Source organism: Myodes glareolus, chromosome 14 (genome assembly GCF_982192425.1).
Source record: "Myodes glareolus chromosome 14, mMyoGla1.1, whole genome shotgun sequence".
NCBI lineage: Eukaryota > Metazoa > Chordata > Mammalia > Rodentia > Cricetidae > Myodes > Myodes glareolus.
The window spans coordinates 50006873-50029974 of record NC_142039.1 but is presented as its reverse complement, the minus strand read 5'-3'; the positions used below and the strand labels follow the sequence as shown (position 1 = coordinate 50029974).

The 23102-nt window shown below is 42.5% G+C and overlaps 3 protein-coding genes across 4 annotated transcripts in view; 1 reads left to right on the top strand and 2 right to left on the bottom strand.

Moving 5' to 3' along the window:
* The window catches only part of LOC148119863 (serpin B6-like), a 60714-nt gene that overhangs the window by 33867 nt on the left and 3745 nt on the right, over positions 1-23102 (bottom strand). The window lies entirely within an intron of this gene.
* The window catches only part of LOC125397621 (serpin B9-like), a 242101-nt gene that overhangs the window by 215256 nt on the left and 3743 nt on the right, over positions 1-23102 (bottom strand). The window lies entirely within an intron of this gene.
* On the top strand, positions 8362-20484 carry LOC148119864 (serpin B9-like). The gene is made up of 7 exons (XM_087896510.1): positions 8362-8578; positions 10822-10999; positions 12157-12294; positions 12754-12871; positions 14723-14865; positions 17240-17395; positions 18814-20484. Exons 2-7 carry the CDS (start codon positions 10832-10834, stop codon positions 19216-19218), a joined length of 1128 nt encoding a protein of 375 aa, XP_087752636.1. The 5' UTR covers positions 8362-8578; positions 10822-10831; the 3' UTR covers positions 19219-20484.

The window sequence follows — 23102 nt, the reverse complement described above, 5'->3', positions numbered from 1 at the left end:
GAATGCAATACATTTGTGCATCATTAAACAAATGTTCCACAGCATAAATAAATGTAACACATCTTCAAATACTGTTCCACAACAGTTGCAGTTTCTAGTTTTTTGAGATGTTGGAATATTTGCATATATCAAATGCAAATGAAACAAATCAAACGAAAATGAAATAAAATCAAACACAAATGCATATTTGCATATATCAAACATTCAGACTTTGGGGTCTGAATATGAAATTAAGTCATGTTTCACATACATCCTGTGCCCATAGCTGGTGGCAATGTTGTGTGGTGTTTTAAATGGTTTTGTAAAACAAATATGAGTTGGACATGAAAGGTTTAGCCTTTCAGAGAAGGGATGCTTATCCTTTGGTGATAGATGAACACCATCAAGTATCTTTGGTAAGCACAGGTATGCATGGCCATTGAGTACCTTAGTGTAGAACTGTCAGTGAGGACCAGTGTTGATGCTTACAACAAAGAGTTCCACAAATACACAAATATCATTCTACATTCTGAAGGGAGGGACAAGTTGGGGTGCTCACAATTATTGGACATTATCATGTTTTTGAATCACCATGAGCTCAGTTATGCCCCTCCATATTCAAATTTCTAAGGCCAAATTCTTGGTAACTCAAGAAGAGAATGCTGCATTTGGAGATGGTCTTGGGGGAAGTGGTTAAGTTTTTTTAAACAAAAGGCAGGATGGAGGAGTCTCATCCAGCATAAGTAGTGAATTTATAAGATCGTTGACTCTTATTTTGCTCCAGAGTTTTGGAATCAGTTGCAATTCCTGGTAGGACCCGCCTCCAGCACATCACAGGGCACGACACGGATTCCTGGTTTCTTTTGTTAGTTCACAGGCTCTTGCCATTAAGCCGAGTTATGAGATCTGCCATGGTGACTCGAAAGAATTAGGAGAGGCCAGCAGAGCTGATGTGCAGGGGACTGTGTGCTGGTGAGACAGAAGTCGGGCTGAGTCTCACAACAGGGCGTTTAAAAGCACAACGACTTGGCATCAGCAGAAATGTTGCCACGGGAGTCAACCTAAAAGTTATGCCAAACCAAAGTTCTCTATTTCCATGAATAGGCATTACAGTCCCTGGACTTTGCTATCTTATGGATGATAGGCTGACTAGTTTATGTCAACCTGACACAGTGCTCTCACTGGATTTGCCTATGGGCAAACTTGTAATGCATTTCCTAAGCTAGGGATGGATGGAGGAACATCTGGGCCATTTGAGTGAAGAAACACTTGCTCCTGTTTGTGCATGTGCTTCCTTCCTCATGGTCATGGAACAAAAGGCCAGAGAAAAGAGAACTCTGTAATACTGGTGTGTGCAGACAGACCAGAGCCTGAGAAGGGAGAGATAAGTGAAATCCCGCTCTGTCCTTTCTTTTCTCCTTACGGCTAAATGGAAAGGAGGATGGGTCTCAGAGGACTGAAGCTAACTCAGTAAGTTAGGCAACATGGCTTGGGAGGATAAAGATCCTGGAGGCTGTCCCCATTCTAAATCCCTCAACTGTGACCTTCACTCCATTCCTGTTCCAAAGATTTATGATGCTACCCCCCGCCCGCACACTTGTAACACATACAATGCTGAGCCATGACTTTGCTTTTTTTCATATCTTGATTTAGAGTGATGTACAATGCATAAATATAAATTTGACCAGTTAGTCATATGAAAACAATAATTAGGTACCCGATTTGGTGATCCAAGTCTTTGATCCCAGTTCTGAGGAGGCATAAGCAGGCATAGCTCTGTGAATTCAAGGCCAGTCTGGCCTACAAAGTGAATTCCAGGCTGCCAGGGCTACAGAGTGAGACATTATTTCAAAACAAACAAACTATGTGTGTGTGTGTGTGTGTGTGTGGTTTTTTTTTTTAAAGTAGGGCAGAAAATACTTTTAAACCATCTCTGTATTAGCTATTTTCCAGCTCCTTTACTATGGTGCCAATAAAACAGAAGAGAAAATGAAACTTGAGGTACATTTATACCAAAACATCTACAGACTGCCTTGAGCCAGAATTTACTGTCTAGTTACATGGGTATCTGATTCAGCAAGGGAGAGTTGTTGTGGACACATGATGTCATCTGGATTTTAAGATTTGACTCTGCTTTTCCATATAGAAAAATCACTAACATATGAGAAGCTTAGATCCTGGTAAATATAGGAAAGAACAAAATGAAGTTTCCTTTCCATTTAGAGGTTAAACTTGAGAAAAACTAATATGGATGATCTTGTAACTCTGATCTTTCCAGCCTCTTCCTTCCTAGCGCTGGGATTGCAGGCTTGTACCACCATACAGATTAGGGAGCTCTGGAGATGGAATTCGGAAACTCTGCATATGCTAGGTTACTGTTTGACCAATTCAACAGCATCTCCAGCCTGGAGTTACTATTTTTTTTTCATTAATATTGAATGCCTGGTCATTCTGAGGAAGCCAAAGTCAGCATTTCTGGAGTTCATCACCATGATCATTCAGAGGTGCTTTTCAAAGCCTGTGAGGAAAGCCCAGGACAGAGAGCTATGTAAGTGGATAGAATGCCCAGAGGCAAGAGAATAGAATAGCATTTGGTGAGATCACCTTTCCTCCACTTGGAAACTAACTTCTGAGCAAAGCAGCGGCGTCTCCTACTGTGGTAGGTTCTCTTCTCCATCAAAACATGAGGGCATTCATGGGTGTCCTGCTCCTTCACTTTCTGTCAGAGCCCATGGCTGTGAATCTGTTCCACCTTAACCAAAGGTCAGAGAGTTCAGGCCTATTATTGCTCCTTCAAGGTTATGACAGGAGGTTTGACTCAGGGAGTGACTACCTATAGGATGCTTGACCTAAGGTGTGGCCACTGAATGTTCTGCCTAAACAACAGAATACTTAACTCAAGATATAGTTACTCAATGTTTTAAGTATTGAAGAGGTAATTACTTCGCTTGTCCGTTGTTTGTATCATGGTAAATAAGTCTTGCCTTCCCCTGCTTCCCCTTTGTGATTGGGGTTTATAAAACACATGGAAAATAAACACGAGTGAATTCAGTATTCACTGGCTTGCCCTCCTGACTCTATTCTGTGTCTTTGTCCTTTCTTTTGTATCTCTGTTTGTTCTGCCTAACATTCCTAATCCATACGCCCCTGCCCTGGAATGTAGGACCCCAAACACTTCCTTTGTTTAAACTTTGTACAATCAACTTTTTGTAGTTTGAATGGTCTAATGAGTGTGTCTATCGTGTGGTTTGTTAGTAGCTGTACTAGCATTAGAGCCTTGGAGAATAATAGAGGCTCATATGGCTGAAGTTTCAGAGTAAGGACATTTGCAACAGCCTTGAAGGGCTCTGCCCTTATCTGTACACCCTCACTGTAGGCACATATGTATGCGTTCTTGCAAGCTTTCTGGAATGCTGCTCTATATGCTACTAGGTGCAACAAAAAGTCTTTCAATTTTGTTCTCAGGGTGTCCAGGGTCGCCACTAGAGTTTTCTGTCCACCTCCTCTTGTTTACTGTGGAGTAACTGCTTTCTCTGAATTGAAATATCTTCCTTTGGGAAGGTTAATAAGGCTTAAAAATTGTAAATAAAAATTAAATATTAAAATTGTTAATCGTGCTTCCTTTCATTAACCAATGATGGGGAAACTCTGTTAACCAATCACAGTGAATTGGGGCGTGGCGACCTGGTCCCAAGAGAAGAAAACCTGGAGATCCAGGTGAGCTAGCTCTCTGTGCACTGTCACCTGACCCATTTGAACTTTGGACCTTCTCCGATAGCATGAGTTTTCCACATTTTCAATTATTAAATTATATCTGTTATTTTGAGCTGGTCTGGTTATTTTAGCATATCTATCGAATACAACTTCACTTACAATTCAATGTTCTTTATTTTATAATTTACAGTTTATTGGTTGTTTTGAACATAGCAGAGGACAGTCTTAAAACATGGAAATGGCTGTGATCCCATCTTCTCTTTAGCCCCAGTCCTTTTAGGGAAATGTTTCTTAGTAACTGGAAATGGAATGCAGTTATAGCTGCATGGTGTGAAGTGTTCTAGGAAAAGAGAAGCAAAAGCTTTCTATACACCCCAGCTCCCTGTGGCTTTCTCTGTGCTCCATGCTCTTCGCATTGACCATTCTTCCCTAAGGCTGGGTGACAGTTTAAGGACTTGGGCCTTTTCAACGGTTTGGAAGTTTTGCTGAATTTGTGCAATGACCTATGTTCTCATCATTGTGTATGTGTGTGTGCGCGCTTTAGGAGAATTCAGTCGCAGTTATAAAAATAATCCTTTGTGCTTTCAATTTGTCATCATTTTAAAAAGAATCAATTTCTAAGACTCTGATAAAAGAAAACAGTAGATTTTTCTTTAAAGCTATTTTAAAATAGTTATAAGATAAAAATGTAGGAGCCAGCGAGAGAACTAACAGTTAGATCTCTGACCAGGGTAGAACTCCAGCCCTTGGGAAACGGAAGCAGGTGACTCATAAGTTTGAGGCCAGTCTAGGCTTCAGGGTGATACCTGCCTCAAACCAACACGAAGGTGCTGTTCAGGCAAGCTCTTGCCCAAAGTGACTAAAGTCAGGAGGTTTCCTGACTCTAACTAGATGTGGTCTAGTCTTGGTCTCCACTTTTATTCTTTTTATGACTTTTGTTTCAGACAGAGACCTATTTTTTCCCCAAGGTTGGGGTGTTAGAACCAAGAGGAAAACTATAACTGGCCCGCCTGCCAAAGTATGAGATTATTCTAAAGAGACATTTGTATTTTACTTTGGCTAACAACTATTTAAACATCATGCCCCAAAGAATTTCCATTTATGCAGGGACATCATGCTGGTGGAAGCAAAAATCCCAGAGCCTTCCAGAGGACAATTCAGCTCCAAAGTGAGAACATTTTCAGTCTTTGGAACCAGTCAATCCTGAGAGAGATTTTTCAGTGGCCCAATCACTGTCTCTGATAATTAAGTCTCATTAAAGGAGCTCAAGTGAGAGGTATGATGACATGGGAGGAAGTTTTCTTAACAGAGGCCACATGGGTCCTAGGCAGGGCAGACAAAGGTTCTCACTAGGGATAGGAGGATGTTTCCATTAATCACTTGTCACAGAGATGGCAGAGCCACCTGATATGTGCCATAGGGTGTCAGGATCTTTAATCTTGGGAGGATTTAGAATTTATCATAGAGATGAAGACGTTAGTCTGAACAGAGACAGAGTTACACATTTGGTGTCAAGTTCTTTAATGGCCATGACGATGATTACGGTAACCACTCAAATAAAAACAGGGAAAGGAAATTGCATAGACGTTTTTGTAGAAGGAACACGTGAACTTATGACTGACATCAGGGAAATAAAACTCAAAACCATGAGTAACCACTTCACACCCATTGGCTAAAATAAGAAGCGACAAACCACACAGTGAGAAACTAAAACTCATACCTTGGTGGTAGGAACAAGAAATTGCAAGGAATTTAAACTCATCAGGCAGTTCTTCAAAATGTTAAATGTAGAATTGCCATATGACCCAGAAATTCCATTTCTTGGGCTATATCCAGGGTAATTCCAAGAAATCATATGTCTATCCATAAATGTTCATTGTAAACTTAATAGTAGATAAAAGGTAGAAACAATCTAATGCTGACCAATTAAATAAAATTTATTATAGACAATATTGTTAATAATATCTTTAGCGAGGAAAAGAAATGAATGGCTGACAAATGATGTATTGACATAGCACAGGAAAACCAAGAAAGTTAGGGAGATTCAGGAAAGAAAAGAAGCCCTTCACCCCAAGTCTGATCGAAGAGTCTTATCAGCCCAGATAACACTTCCTGTGAAGGTTGGCAGGATACACACAGTTCTCCTTCTATACAGAGATAGTTCAAATGAGAATGTTAAAACAGCCATTATGTTTTTAATCTAAGCATGCATGGTCTTCCTCCTCTTCTAGGTATAAACCTGTAGTTTCCTAGAAATCTTTCAAGAAATCTTATTTACAATACAAGGCATGTCCAACAGCTCTGTAATCCATGCTTTTATCATACCATAATACGGTTCTCTTCTAAGGCATCCCTAAAGTCACGCTCATGTATGAAAACAAAGACTAGGTAGATCTTTACTGTGGGGGTAGAGGGAAATTGCTATAGTCTTGAGGGTTACAAGCCTCAAACAGAAACGATATGGTAGATTTGCCTTCAAAGGATTCTCCAGGTGGGAGAAGAAAGTACAGTGAAGATGATGCCAATGATTTGCTTAAGAAAGACGAAGTAGATGGCAAAGTTCTGTGAGGTCTGTATAGGGCAAGCCCATCTTCTAACAGACTACACAAGGAAAATGAAAAAAAAAATAAAAAGGCGTTTCATCCAGGAAGAGAAAACAACATGGCCTCTTGTTAGAAGATGTAGAGGAAGATTGCAGGGAAGACTCTGGAGGAAGTAGGGGTGAGGAAGAAGAAGCAGAGCAGGAAGGAGACACTGTGTCAGGGGACACAAGGACAAAAAGGGACAATAATTATGAGCCGGCTGCTTCGGTGGTGCAGGACCAGAGTGAAAAGTATCCCCAAGAACACAAGTTAAGACAGGAGATGACCAGAAGTTGTCGGTCAAAGCAGAGGAGCTAGAGAAACCTAAGGGACAGGGAAGGTTGAAATCCCCTCAGGGTGGAGAACACAGGGTGACTGAGGAAGCAGATGCTGCACGTAAATGACCCAATCCTTCCCTCAAGCAAGATGAGAAAGAAAGCCTCAAGCTGATGTCCCTTCAGCTGCTGTCACTTCCTGCTGGGTCAGGGGTTAGAAGACAGTGGTATGAGCAGCCTTTGTGGAATGATGGAGGAGGGTTAACTGTCTATGTGTTACTTTCATTGGTTAATAAAGAAACTGCCTTGGCTTTTGATAGGACAGCAGCTTAGATAGGTGGAGTAGACAGAACAGAATGTTGGGAAGAAGGCAATGAGGCAGTCGCCATGATTCCCCTTCCCAAGACGGACAGACTCATGCTGGTAAGTCATGACCTCGTGGTGCACAGATTATTAGAAATGGGTTAGATCAATATGTAAGAGTTAGCCAATAAGAGGCTACAGATAATGGGCCAGGCAGTGTTTTAAAAGAATACAGTTTCCGTGTAATTATTTCAGGGGTAAAGCTAGCTGGGAGGCGGGCGGCAGGAAGCGGCCCACAGCTCCTTTCTACAGTGGAAACATGGAACCAAGTCACAGAAAATGAGTGCCCTGGAGAAGCCAATGGCACCAGAAAACTTCTGGGAGGAAGAGATTAGAGGAAAACTGGGCATCCATAATCCAGGAAGGAGAGCACATGGAGAAGAAGGCTTTCTAGACTGAGTATGCCATAGGGAGTGGGAAATTGAGTGAGCTCTCAGGCTCAGCAGAATGAAATCTTGACTTTGGGGAGAACTAGATATGTGATCCTGTAGACAGTGTGAACTGATCATGTGTGTGTGTGTGTGTGAGAAGTCTCTAATGGTCCTGTTTCCCAGCAAGGCATCTTCCTATGGTGAAGTTCTGTTTATGTGTCTTGTTTCACAGCTTCATTCATTGTAGTACTAATATTTTCTCCTTAAATAAATAAATAAAAAATTGAACCTCTATTAAATAAAAATGGAAAAGGGGGGTTCCTAGCGGCTTTGTAAGATGCAACTTTTGAGAGCCACCAAAGCCACGTGTGTAGCTACCCCTAAGACACAGAAGCCGTGCTCTCCCTTGAGACAGCTGCATGCTTAGGTGTGTCTCATCTTACTAGGCCTCCTTTTGCGTGTTACTTATGTTTAAATATATATGTTTTTGCTTCTTAATAAATTCAGCTCTACTTCGTACTAGCTTGTCCTGAAGTCCCTTTTTGCGGCAGAGTCAAAAACAGGCTTCACCTGAGTTGAGGTCTCTGAAAAGAACTCAGCCCCTGCAGGAGACTTTGTGTAGCATGAATGTGGCCGGTGCTCCAGTCCTTGATGCCTTGAACCCTTATGCTAAGCCTTGGAAAGGTCAGGCTCATAAGAGGACCTTACAGAACCACACATTTCATTCACAAGAAATGCTCGTGACTGGGAAATATAGGCAGAAAATGGACTGCTGTTTTTCCTCCAGAAAAGGAGGGTGAGGGTGGGGAATGGATATCAATAATAGGCACCCCCACCACCCCCCAGGACGCTGTTAAAATTCCTGTAAACATTCTTCTCCCCCTCCCCTTCCAATGCCCCTCCCCTCCCCCTCCCCTTCCCCCCTTCCCCTCCCCCTCCCTCCTCCCGTCCACCTCCTCCCCCCCTCTCCTTTTCCCCCTTCCCCTCTTCCTCCTCCTCCTCCTCCTCCTACTCTTCCCAATCCTAGTCCTCATCCTCATCCTCGTCCTCCTCCTCCTCCTCCAGCAGCCAAGGCTCTATTACTTTCACTTTCACTATGGATGCCTATCCTCTTCCCACAGAGGCCAGAGAAAGGAGAAAGCTGCCGCTAGTTTCCCTGCCTCCCTCAGAGTGCTCTGACAAGAAATCCCAGCCAGGGGAGTCTGCCGGGCTGCTCAGCCAAGCTACAAGGGCTTTCAGGTTGCAAAAGCTGCATTGAGAAGCTGCGAAGGCTGGGACCGTGGGACCCACAGAGGTGAGTGAGGTTTACAAGGTCCAGATTGAGTTCGGGAGGGAAGCCCAGGACTGCAGAGTTAGGAAAAGAGTAAGCAGGTGGTATTTGTTATGCCCAAATCCGCGAAGTCCCCCAAAAGCCAACAAGGAGACCGAGTCCCCGTATGTAAAAGCAAAGAGCCTTTATTTTATGCAAGCTTGCAAACTCGGTCTCTCCGCATGTCCAATGTATTGGAATAAATGGAGAGCCCCGATCTCAATTAGAGTTGGGTTTTTATAGTAGTAAAGGTGGGGATGAGGGCTTTCTGAGGTTCAGGACCCTTGATTGGCTGACATTTGTCTAGGGGTGTCCTGGTGAGTGTGTGCTGGCAGGTGATCCTATCTACAACAGTTGGAATGTTAGGCGTTTCCTTTGGATGGTCTGTTCTTGGGTGGTGCTCAGGTTATCTTAGTTTTTGGTCTTTCCTGCAATAAGATATTGCTTCAGGGTAAACTACTGAGACTCAGGCCTCTATTAAATTTATCTCTGTCTGAGTCCTACTCTGGCAGGTGATAATGGTTGGAAGTAAAGAACTTCCTTTGGGTGATCTGTTCATATTTAGCTTATCATGGCTGGCTCCTACAGTGTTGATGGACATTTAAAAAGGAATCTTTAGAAGACCTGAGCTGGCCAATGAGAGCAAGGCTGGTCCTAGGGCTTGTGTCCTAGAGCTGCCTTGGCCTCTCTCCTCAACCACTGCTTCAGGGGTCAGCAGCATCCTTCTCTACTGTCCTCTTTCTGCTTCCTTTCAGTTTCCACTACCTAGATATTTGACTGCCGCTGCTCTCTCCTGGCGGATGTAAAACATGTGTCTATCCTACTTCTGGGCCCTTTAAAAATGAGCAGTCTCTAGATGAAGTTGAGCACTCCTCATTTCCATTTATAAAATAATTCACTCCAGGTTGATAAACCCCCCTTTATCCAGAGCATGCTTCCAGGTGCTTAAAATCGGGGTGCCAAACATCTCTCCTGCCTTCAGAGAGCTCTGGGTGTGGTGGAGACAACAGTCAGTAAGAGACAGAGTGCACTTGGGAGGATTGAAAGGACTGGGCTGGGGCAGCTGCCCTAGGTAAGCAGAGCAGAGGCCCTGAGGTTGTCCTGTCCCAGTGAGGGAGGGAAGGGTGAGTAGTTTGAACTCCATGACAGTTACCTGGTAGATGACCTTCTAGATGGGATAAACAGTTCTTCAAGACTAGAAACAACTTTCAAGGACATCAGGGTGGGCAGGAGTGTAGGGGTCACAAGCAGATTTAGATGAGAGGACCATCCAGAAGGGAAGTCGTTGAAATAAAGCAGCCCCAGCTTTCCTGAAGAGCTTTGGGGGAGTTAAGGGGAAGAGTCAGAGGATCTAGGCACAGTCCCGGATGCTGTGTCCTTCTGTCTGGGGAGTAGGAAAAAGTATGGGTTGTGATGTTCTGAGGCTCCCTGTGCTATTTGATCTGCATTTAAGCACAGCAGAAAAACATTCTGGAGCACACTAAGGTCATATGACAGCGAGAGCACAGCCTTTGGATGTACAGGGACTCAGATGGGGTTATTGTGCCTGGGGCAGTCAGATAGTCTGAGCCAAACTGTCTATTCACCTGGGAGAGAAGCAAGCCCTACAGAGGAACAGCCTAGCTGCCACCCCCTGATCCAAGGCCACCTGAGCAGCCACTGCAGGTGGATGCCTCCTGCTGCATGGCAGAGCTCATGACACCAGCCTGTCTTAATGTGTCGTTCAGCCTCTCGGTCCTGAAGCAACAGCAAACACAGAAGCGCTGTCTAATGCACACTCACACATCTCAGAGTCTTCACAGGCGCACACAGAACACAGCTTTGCTGAAGTCAGGACCTGGATGCTCATGGCTGTTTTCCTCTTCCCTTCCACCAGTCTTCCTCCTCCTCTTTATCCTCAGTTCCACCATCTTCAGAGAGAGGAACTGGACTGTATGGAAGGAGACTAGAGTCCCCCCTCTCTCAGCTGTGTCTTTGTATGCAGTCCTGATGATCTGACCTTCTACCTACACATATGGGACAGATGCTAGTTTGGTCTTCTGTGGTGACCACACCTAGATAATAACCTTAAAATTGGAAGGACTGTGGCTGAGAATGAATTTGTAAAATCCAAATTTAATTACTTAGGAATTTTGAAATGAGAACAAAGAGTAGAGTCCTAAATTTCCCCGGGCCAGGTCAGTGACCATTCAGTGCTGTGCTGAGTACCATTTCTCCTTTTCCTCCAGACGCTGCATCATGGACACTCTGTCTGAAGCAAACGGCACCTTTGCCATCCATGTTTTAAAGATTCTTTGTCAAAACAACCCTTCAAAAAATGTATGTTACTCTCCCGTGAGCATCTCCTCTGCTCTAGCTATGGTCCTCTTGGGGGCGAAGGGAGACACAGCAGTCCAGATGTCTCAGGTAAGTTCCTGTCACCTGACACCTGCTTCACTTGCCTAAGAGTTGCTGAGAAGGGAAGGTCAGACTATGCACACCCTGTTTCATGAGGCAGGGGCTAAAGAGGATGGGACAATGAATTTCCCTCAGTAATAACTTAGAAGAAACTCTCAAAATTTTGTCCAGACTTCACTTAGAAAATGGTGTATAAATAATTTCATGCTAGACCTGGTGGCACAGGCCTTTAATTCCAACTACTAAGGAGACTGAAACAGGAGGATGCAAGTTCAAGACTAACATGGGCAACTTAGTTTCAAATAAAAAAGAGTTTTTTTTTTTAAAAAAAGTGGGAGCAGCTCCAAGTACAGCCATGGGAAAAAAAGGAGTTGAGATTATTTGAAACATAGGTTGCTAAGATCTGTTTTTAGAGCAGCAGACTTTGTAATTATTCATTGGCCAAGAAAGGTCAATTCCTCTCTTAACTGTGTCCAACCTGCCTTGCATCAGCTGAGATACTGACTGGGCAAATGTCTGTGGCTGGTCCTCATCCTGACCACGCACTGCGTTGGTTGCTTTATGAAGCATCCTATAAGCATTGCAGATGGTGAAGAATGGGTCTCTGACCTCAGGGGTTCTAGGGCAGGCAGGAGGTAATGGCCTGAGAGAAAGCCCTCTGCGTCACTGTCACAGTGGGAAGTAGTCACTGTTGCTCTGGGGTTTGCCAGAACTTTCTTTCCCACGAAGAGCCTTTCAGGTATAAGTGCTCATTTTTATCGTTCCCAAACGTAGTGAGGGCATGAGGATATGAAGAGGATAATGTAGAGGGGTCTTCTTCTTAATTACTCTTCCTAGTCTGTTAATAAACACAGACAGCTTGTGCATGCACATAGCAGGTATACGTGTGCGTGAGTGTGTGTGTACGTGTGCGTGTGTATATGTGTTTACATGTCCATGTGTGCTTCTTTAGGCAGAGGACAGGAGTAAATGTCGATGTCTTCTTTCCCAGTGCTGGGATTACAGCCACACACTATGCAACCCGTTTTCTCCTGTGCATAGTGAGGATCCAGCTCAGAGCCTCATGTACTTTGCAACCTGAGTCAATCATTCAGCTTTCAAGCTCCTCTTTGCCGCCAAAATGTTTCATCACTGTGCTCATGATGTTTCATTCTTTTCCTCCACAGGCACTTTGTTTAAACCCAGAGGAAGACATTCATCAAGGCTTCCAGGAGCTTCTCAGTAACCTGAACAAGCCCAGCAGAAAGTACTCGCTTAGAACGGCCAATAGGCTCTTTGCAGAGAATACCTGTAAAATCCTCCCAGTAAGTTCTGTCAGTAGAATGATATCAACTGTATTTAAGATACTTGTTGATGTAGATGCGAGGAGAAGGACCCTAGAGAACTTGAGAAAATTAAGGATCAAGTTCTAGTCAGTATGATGATCCACATCTATAATACCTTAGACAGGAGGATCACAAGTTTTAGGCCAGCCTTGGCCAAATAGTGAAACTCAACTACTCCACTTCTTAAACTTTCCCAAAGACCACAAATCTATAATGATACCTTAAAGTAATTCAAATTTGAATACTTGTTGTTTTTATTCAATCGTGTCTGGTTATTCCCATGTACAAATGCCTAGATAATTGCTGCTTAAAGTGACATCTGCACTCATTTTAGTTTTTTCTTGTTTTGTTTTGTTTTTGACATATTTTCAGAGGGTTTGGAAGCTTACAGACACTTTATTTTCCAATGTAATTTTTCTGAACATTTTCTCTCCAAAGCCCTATAAGGAGTCCTGTCTTCAGTTCTATCACTCGGAGCTGAAGCAGCTGTCCTTTGCCAAAGCTCCAGAGGAATCCAGGAAGCACATAAACACGTGGGTCTCCAAACAGACTGAAGGTCAGAATTTCACATCCCACAATTTTCTCCTTTCCAACCACCCCTCCCTCTTCTTCCTTCCCTATTCTTTCTCTTAATTTCCCTTCTTCCCCATGGACTAATCTCATGTTATTTCAGGAAGCCAAAGGGATACAGACTAGCATCATTATATGTGGTATAATTCAGACCTCAGTGAATTTATGGAGGTTTTATTCGGAAACAGAGTTATTTGTATATTTCTTCAGGACAGAGGGATGATACAAGTGTCATGAGAACCCATGGGCCTGATTTCCAGTCTAACAGCTTACATTAGAATAGGGGTGGTCTGCAATATTGGCAGATCATGTGACTCCACCATGGAGATTCATGTGGCGGCCTTCCTCATATTCTTACCCCGGCTGGTTCGTCCTACAGTCTTTATTGCCCCGGCCCCCACACCATTATGTCTGAAGAGGATTCCTGTTTCTAATTCCACCCTTCTTGCCTCAGATCCCTCCCTTACATTTGGTGAAACTAAACTTGATTTCCTCTCAGGGCCGCTCAGTTCCATTGATTAGCCTACAAGAATCTCCCACTTGAGGTTGAACCCTATTTGTTTTTATTTCAGTGGTGATATGTTCCAGCATTAATCTTTAAAATCACTTATCTGATAGTTGAACCCTTCAGATGCCTCTGTACCACTGGGTACATTCCTATTTCTAGTAACAGAGACTATAAAGTGAGATTTTATTTTATAAAGACTTAGCAATTATTTGACAATTCTTGTTGTAGTCTTTACCTCTTGTGCACTCTTGACATTGTAAGCTAGCAAGGATTTTTTTTCTCCAATGCAAGGATGCTCCTTAAGACAGAAGAAGGGAATCTGTCCTCCAATCGGCATAATCTCTCCCAAGATGGGCAACTCTCCAAAGTATATGATAACAATACCTCCTCCACGAACTACTTTCTGTCCTTGAGTCTCTGACATGTTGTGCTATGCTGAAACTGGGCATGACCATGGAATGCTAGATGAGATACTGTAGCTAACATTAGTGTATTAGTCAGCATATTCTAAAGGAACAGAATGAATACATATTACTAGGGAGATTTAGTAGATTGGCATATACAATACCAGCTGAGTAGTCCAACAATGGCCTTCTGCATGTGGAGAGGCTGAGAATCTGGAAGCTGCTCAGTCTATGGGGTTGGAGACCTCAGCAATCTCAGTACAGCATGGAAAGCCTAGAGGATTCCAGAGAGGCAGTAGTCTTGGTTCACATGAAGACCAAAGCTACTGGGCTCCAGTGACAGCTGAAAATGGCAGGTGCAGAGGTGTGAACAGCGCAGACGCACTCACCAGCAAGGGCTGAAGGCAGGCAGGCAAAAGCAGGCTGCTTCTCCCTCAGTCCTTTAGTATGGGCAGCACAGGAAGGCATTGCCCACCATGAGGAGCGTTCTCTCCACTGCTTGCTCTTTCTGGGAAATTTCCTCACAGATCTGTCCAGAGACATGTCTCTTGGTTGATTCCAGACCCAATCAAGATGGTAACCAAGATTAGCACACAGCGGGGAACCCAGGTCCCCTGTAAGCCCTTTCTACATTTCCTGCTGCCTTGTTCTCCATCCTGGAGTCACTTTTTCTGCTTTTCCCAAACCTGCTCTCCTTGAGGGACTTGGGAGTCCTTCAGCATCCTCACCTTGGTCATGTTACTCCCATGGCCATGACATCAAGTCAAACATGGGTATTGGTGTGTTGTTTTGGCTTATTTTTTTCATGCTCATCCACATTCAGCAAATTTGAAAGCATGATGCTCGAATCTGCCCAGATGTCATATCAGCTTACTTCTCACACGTGTATAAAATGAACCTGAATGAAGTCTCTGCTTCTCAAAAGGGAAAATTCCAGAGTTGCTGTCAGGAGGCTCAGTTGATTCAGAGACCAGGCTGGTTCTTGTCAATGCCTTGTACTTCAAAGGAAAGTGGCTTCAACCGTTTAACAAGGAAGACACAAGTGAAATGCCCTTTAAAATTAACAAGGTAAGGAGCAGGATTAAAATTCATGCCACTGTGACAAAAAACTTACATGGTAATGTATAACCGTGAATGTGTAGCTGTGGGACTTAGTGGTAGAGATTGCGTGTCCTGTGGGGTGCTGGGCTTGATCCTCAGTCCAGAAAGAAAGAGCATAGGAAAGCACAGAAAATGTTTGAAACTGAAAGAAATGCTAGCTCCATAGAAAAGTGATAGGAATAAAGAATATTTAATACTTGTGTTATTTTACATTGTTTCTGGCTCTTACGTATTGTGATAAACCCTCATAAAATCATTGCTTCTAACTCACTCTAGAAACTAAATTTTCCTGTAAGTTCAAGAAAACAGAAACTTATGTGTTAAGGTAAAATAATGCATGTATGGATCATGAGGTAGAGTAGAAAGAAATATACAAACATTTATGTAATAGTGTAATTTTTAATTAAAATAATCATTTTAAATTATTGGTCAATTTATCATTATTTAACACTATAGCATTTTAATATTGAAAGTGAGTGATTAAGATCTCTATCTTAATTAGAGTATAATTTGAATTAAAGTAGATACTAAAATACTTTTCCCAATCCCTATTAGATATTATTTAATGCCGTTTGAAGTCTTATGAATGTTAACCTTTCCCATTCCCTTTTTATTAGTAATAACTGAAAAAATTGTAAAAGTATGAGTTATTTTATTGGGAAAGTTAGTATGTATTATGTATGCTCTATAGCAAATTTTCATGTTTAATGTACTACTGTAATAAATCTTCCCTGATGGCACACTTCTATATTTAAAAAATAATGTTGTACTAATTGTACTGAACCAACTGGATTAAATCACATGAGATTCTGTCCAAAAGACCCCTAACATTTAAAGGGTTTACAAGAATTGTAAATGATAGATTATCAATTGTAATTGTATCACAAAAATCCATGGAGATCTGTCCAGACAGTCTACCCCACTTGTAGTAACTTAACTGGGATTTTCCTTCTCTCTGATTGGCTATCAGGATGTAGCTCTACCCAAAGCCTGTGAGTGTCTGTTCTCCTGAACTTTCTGCTCTGTGATAGGTTAGAAGGTTGTGACCCATTGTGAACCTTTGAGCATGTGTGTTCCTGTTGCCAGGCTGTTTTCTGAGAGGATGTATCTGTCTGTGGGCCCATTCACACCACTATGAAAATGTTCCAGTCTATTCTACTTGATGAAAACTTTCCCATTATTTATATGCTGTTTCCTTAGATATAATTGTTGAGCATATTAAATGATCAAAATCCTACATCTTTTAGGATGGTCCTCTTTCCATTAGAGTAACAAACTGTTTGAGATAGTCAACTTACAAGAAGGAAATGTTAGTTCTACTTCCAGAAGTTTCAGGTTGGGTCAACTCATTAATCATTCCAGGTTGTGTTGGTGCAGTACAGCATGGTAGAAATGCATGGTGGGGGCTTCTTCACCTCACTGCAGTCAGGGAGCAAAAGAGAAAAGCAGGAAGGGGTTGCAGAGCCCATATCCCCTTCAGGGCATTCTCTCCCCAGTACTTAACTTTGTTCCATTAGGCCCTACCTCTAAAGGTTTAGCTGGATCTCATTAGTGCCAGTCTGTGGAGAAAAGCTTTGAAACATGAGCATTTGTGAAACATTTTAAGCACAAGTCGGACTTTAAAATATTAATATTTGAATGGCAGATTCCTTTTTCTGGATAACGCATCATCTTTCTATGGTTAGTCCCTGTCCTGGCTGGTCGGGGGTTTTGTTTGTTTCGTGTGTATGTGAGTGTGTGTGTGTGTGTGTGTGTGTGTGTGTGTGTGTGTGTGTGCATGAACTTGACACAGCTAGAGTCCTTTGAGAAGAAGGGCTGTACACTGAGAAATTGCTTCCATAGGATTGGCCTAGAGCCAAGTCTGTAGAACATTTTCTTCATTAGTGATTGGTGTAGACCTAGTCCACACTGGGTAGTGCCAACCCTGGGCAGGTGGTCATAAACTATGGAAGAAAGCAGGCTGAGAAAGTCATGGGGAACAAGTCAATAAGTAGCGTTCTTCCATGGCTTCTCTGCCTGAGTTCCTGCTCTGACTTCCCTCAATGATGGAATGTGACCTGAGAATTGTAAGAGCAAATAAACCCTTCCTCATGTTGCTTTGGTCAAGGTGGTTTATCACCACTGTAGAATCCTATCTACAACAGTCCCATATCTGCTTACGCTTGATTTTTTTAAATGAATCCAGGACGAGGCTGGCCGACATTGACTAAGTGTTCACTGGACTATGAATAGTGTTTTCATTGTGAGTGTTGAGTTCACTCCTGACATTAACTTCAGCTCATGTGGAAACCTTCTGACCTCTTTGAATAACATATTTTATGCCCTTTATTTGTGTGTTCAGAAGGAAGAAAGACCAGTGCAGATGATGCATCAGGAAGACAAATTTAACTACGCCTACGTGAAGGAAGTACAGGCAAAGGTGCTGGAGATGCCCTATAAGGGCAAGGAGCTGAGCTTGGTGATCCTACTCCCGGATAAGGGTGTGGACCTCAGCCAGGTGAGGCAGAAGAGTCCTTAGCAGTCACCACTCTAAATGTCCTCTAGAAGAATCCAGGGTCCCCATTGTCCTTCCTCATTAGAACAAAACTCGTTGCTTTTACCTTTCCAACTGTCATTTGAGCAAGTGGTATCCACAGACTGAGCCTCAAGCTGTGTGCAGTACCTGTGTTTGGGGACCCCCACATTGTGGGCAGTGTGACCTTGTCATATGACATAACTTCATCACTAGAACAGAAAATGGTACCTGATAGGATGGAATGGGGGCAACTCGGGCAAGAAACTTAACACAGTGCTTGGAAAATAGTCCCTCTCTATAAATAGAACTGTATCATGGTCTTTGCCAGTGTTTTAATGTCTGAGAATGTAAAACAGACAGAAAAAGTATTGCAGTTCACCGAAGATAGAGGACGAGGAGAGGGGCCAGCTGGGCAGGACAGAGTCAGGCACATCTTGGTCTTCCTTGCAGCAAGATACCCCACAGTCTGTCATCCATCCTCTGAATAGAGGACAGGGCAGTGTGCATGACCCAAGGTGCCTTTGTAAACAGAACAGCTCCCCTGGCTCTTCTCACCAGCTCCCTCGCTGTAGCATCTTTTCTCTGGTGGTAGTTAGTTTTTCATCACTGACAAAATGCCTGACATGAATAACCTAGGAGAGGAAGCATTTATGCAAGCTCACGAATTCAGAGGACTCATTTTAAGTTACCTGGCACATCCTTGGTTTCCATGGTAACAGGTGCATGCGGCAGAGATTTCAGACCTTTTAGTGAACAAGAAGTAGAGAAAGGAGAAGAGATATGGACTGAAGACCAAGGACGACCTCATAGGCACACTTACAGTCACTACTTCCTTCATTCAGCTAGACCCCTCATGCATACATTATAGAACCCTCCGAAAATGTTGTTACCAGCTTCAGAATAAGAATCCACTATGTGAGCCTTTAGAGGGAATATCTCATTAAAGCCTTAACAGTTCACAAAATACCATAGAATCTCAACCTGGATAGACCTTTCTTCTGGTGTGACTCACACCAAAAGTCTTTTTCAATTTTTATTTTATTATTTTTGTTTTAGCATCTGTGGTTTATTGTCTTCATAACTAGGTCTAGATCAAGAGAACAAAAGCAAACGCAACCTAAAACCATAATCACCTGGATATAGACAGGAATAAAAGATGTTTCAGAAGGGATTTAGGAGAGGATAGCCAAGTCTTCCTACCTCTGGGCTGTTGGCCTCCATGCCCACCAGGGAAGTCACACTCAAGCTAGCTAGATAGTTGGACACTCACACTGCCTGGCCTTGCGAAGAGGCAGTGCCTCATGTAGAATTATGAAGGGTTCTGTGAGCAGGAAGTTATTATGAACCTCTGGGTAAGACCTCAACTGTGAATCTGACAGTCTCTAATTCTGCTTTACCAGGTGGAAAACAATCTCACTTTTGAGAAGTTAATGGCCTGGACCAAACCAGACATCATGAAGAGCTCTGATGTTAATGTTTTCTTTCCAAAATTTAAACTGCAAGAGGATTATGACATGGCGTCTGTGTTTCAGCACTTGGGAATGGTGGATGTCTTCCAAGGCGGCAAGGCTGACTTATCAGGAATGTCTCCAGAGAGAGACCTGCGTCTGTCCAACTTTGTTCACAAGAGTATTGTGGAGATCAATGAAGAAGGCACCGTAGCTGCAGCAGCTTCTTCGGCCATCATTGAATTTTGCTGCGCTGTTGATGTTCCAACGTTCTGTGCTGACCGCCCCTTCCTTTTCTTCATCAGGCACAACAAAACCAATAGCCTCCTGTTCTGTGGCAGGTTCTCCTCTCCATAAAGGCGCAGTTACCATGTGGGGACAATTATCTCTTCAGCATCTCCACCACTCCTACAGCTCTGTGAGGATGGCGTATGGGGCACACCATGTTCCGAGATGAGGGTACTTTCCTCCCCTATTAGTCTCATCTTACAATGACAGCATTTGTCTCCCCCTCTCCTGACTTTCATTTGTGCCCTTTGTGGAGTCACAGAACTATAGAGTGCTTTGGGTTTTGTTATGGAAACAACAAAGAAGGCAAACTAATCCCACAAGATGGCCTATAAAGTTCTCTAAGGTGACCCTAAACAAATTCCCCCACTTTCTGCAAGACAAGCCATGCTTACTATATACACTGTGCTTTCCTGGCTCCTCACCTCCTGCCATCGCTTGCCTTAACCTGCTTGCATCCTAGTAAATGCTTCTGTGGATGATGGCCACTACTGCAGTTTTCCTAGTGAGTGGTCCTTAATGCACATTTTAACTTCAGTTTGCTTTACTGTTCACTGCTCACCAGGTATGTGCCCACCACTGTGTTAGGCTTGCAGACAGTGTGGTCCTCTAATCGATAACCTTGAATATCTGCTTTCAACTTATCTGTCTAGCTGTCATGACAGCTTGAACTACCACATGTTCCCTTGCAGAAGTGATGCTTCTGTAGACTTTTTATTGTCTTTCTCTATCACTATCTATTATAGTTAAATCCTATGAAGTACTTAAATGCTATTTCAAAATAAATATATTATTTCACCAACCCTGTATGCATTTTGAACATTAATTGGATCACTTAGAGTTCTTGTTTTATCTGTTAGCTTTCTGCCTCTTAGAAAACCTCCCAGCTAGAAGCTATGGTCACCAAGGGCCAGGATTATATCTTACTGTGCTGTATAGCCACTTATAGGCAGTTATAAGTGGTTTCACTGTGTGTAATAATGCCATATGGAACTGGAGAGACGGTTCAGATGTTTTGGCTTCTACTGGCTCCTGTATGCAGATGGTGTATGTATCCCCACTCAGACTCCTGGATCCTGTATACATGTAGTGTATGATCTTCAGTCAGACTCCTGGAACCTGTATGCATATAGTACATGTATCCTCACTCAGATTCTTGGATCCTTTATACATATAGTGCATGTATCTTCACTCAGACTCCTGGATCCTGTATACATATAGCACATGTATCCTCACACAGAGTCCTGGATCCTGTATGCATATAGTGCATGTGTCCTCACTCAGACTCATACACAGACAAGTATATTTAAAAATAAAGAAAAATTTTAAACAAGAGTGCCATAAGTTTTATTAATGGTTGGATAATATCTACTGCTATGACTCTATGTTTATTGCAGTTATTCTTGTAACAAAATCAGCACTTTATGGGTAAGCATCTATGTCTATCAGTGACATGCTATTATCACATTGTCATCTCCTTTCAAACACACTGTGTCACAATCAAGAAATTCCTCTCCGTTCTTCCTTCTTCTGTCTGTGTAACCATCAATCTCTCTGAGTCTGTAGGTTTACCGACTCTGGAATTTTATATAGATTGTGTCTTTATTCTCTTCATAATGCCTTGGATGCCCACAGATTTCTTTGTTTCAGTGAAGTTCCACTCATTTCTTATTGTTTTTGTCATTCAGTCTCGCTGTGCCTCAGCTAAGAATCCCACAGCCAAACTCAAGGTTTCAAAGAACTGCTCCTGTTTCCCTCCAAGGTTTTCATGGTTTGTGCCTTTATATTTAGAGCACTGATCCAGTTTGGATTAAATTTTATAAAGGTTGTGAAGTAAGAACCCAATGTGATTCTTTTGTATATGAACATCCAGTTGTCCCAGGACTTGTGGTTGTTTTTGAGTTGAAGAAAAGTATTGATGACCAACAAAAAGGAAAAGAAATGCTTCAACTCGTGGGGTAGGGTAGAAGTTACTCACTTACTTATATTGAACAACATTTTAAGACTGAAAAAAATATTGGAAATCAGTAGGACATGAACAAGGACAAATAAAAATTTCTGCAAGTTGACTCAGTAGCTGAAGGTGCTTGCTGCTATACCTGACCCTTGAGTGATTGCTGGAACGCTCATGGAGGAAGAAGGCAACTGATTCCAGCAGGCTGACCTCTGACCTCACTGTGAGCACCACAGCTTGCATACACACACACACACACACACACACACACACACACAATTACGGTAAGTCATAAAATTAATCCGTAAGTTCATAATCAGAAAAATACACATAGCACCATCAGTTCCCTGTCAGGAAGTTAATCTTACCAGGAGAAGTCAGAAAGTAGGGTCATAGAGGCCCATGGGATCATGAAAGTGATAAGGCTAACCCATGACATACTCTGGCACTATCCTCAGTTAGCATGTGTCTTGGGTTCCAGAAGGTTCACTCTAAGACATATCCCAGTGATGTCATCACACAAGTCCATGAAAAGATAGTGAGTTGGATGCTATCTGTAGCCACATTTGTAGCAGCAAATAATGGACCCAAGTATCCAACAAACACAGTCAATACAGAAAGCTTGATGTACAGTGAATAGGTGCCAGAAAATTGTTCTGATTGAATCTCTGCTGAGTTCTTCCAGACCCTCAAAGAATTGGAACACCAATGTTCCTCAAACTATTATGTAAATAAAAAAGGAAGGAACTCTACCAAGCTTTTACTCAGTGCTAGTATTATTTGGATACCAAAATGAGATCAAGACAGAAAACAGATAAAAAAGGAAAATTATGGACGAATCTCCCTTTACATAGGTGAACACAGATGCAAAGAAAAACAAAACAAAAACCAAACAAAACAACAAAAACCTGAATAAAATCCTTACAAACAGAAAATATCAAGAAGACCATTTATCAGGATTAACAGGTTTGTTCCAGAAATTGGTGATGGTGTGCCTATTAGTTTGCATCAACTTGACAGAAACCAGATTCACCCAGAAAGAGGGACCCTCAGTTGAAGAATTACCCCCATCAGATAGACTTGTGAGCTTCTCTGTTGAACATTTTCCCTTTTTAAAATTGTTCTTATTGAGTTATTAAGCTATATATATTTCTGTCTGCTCCCCTCAATGTCTACCCTCTCCCATGATCCCCATGCTCCCAATTTACTCAGGAGATCTTGTCTTTTTCTACTTCTCACATAGATTAGATCCATGTATATCTCTCTTAGGGTCCTCTTTGTTGTCTAGGTTCTCTGGGATTGTGAATTGTGGGATGGTTTTTCTTTGCTTTCTGTCTGAAAGTCACTTATGAGTGAGTACATATGATATTTTTCTTTCTGGGTCTGGGTTACCTCACTCAATATGATGCTTTCTAGATCTATCCATTTGCCCGCACATTTCAAGATGTCATTATTTTTTTTCCCACTATGTAGTACTCCGATGTGTAAATGTACCACATTTTCCTTATTCATTCTTCAGTTGAGGGGCACTTAAGTTGTTTCCAGGCTCTGGCTATGACAAATAATGCTGCTATGAACATAGTTGAGCACATGTTCTTGTAGTATGATTGAGCATCCTTTGGGTGTATACCCAAAAGTGGTATTGTTGGGTCTTGAAGTGGATTGTTTCCTGATTTTCTGAGAAATTGCCATAGTGATAGCCAAAGTGGCTGTACCAGTTTTCACTCCCACCAGCAATGGAGGAGCGTTCCTTTTACCTCTATGGGACATTTTCTTAATTAAGAATTGATGTGGGAGAGCCCAGAGCACTAGGGAACATGCTACCCCTGAGCATGTAGTCCTGGATTGTATAAGAAAGCAGGCATAGGCAGCTACGGGTAGTAAGCCAGCGAGAAGCTTAGGCGGTCATGGGGAACCAGCCAGTGAACAGTGTCCCCCCATAGTTTCTGTCTCAGTTCCTGCCAGAAGGAACTGCTTTGAGCTCCAGCTCTGGCTTCTC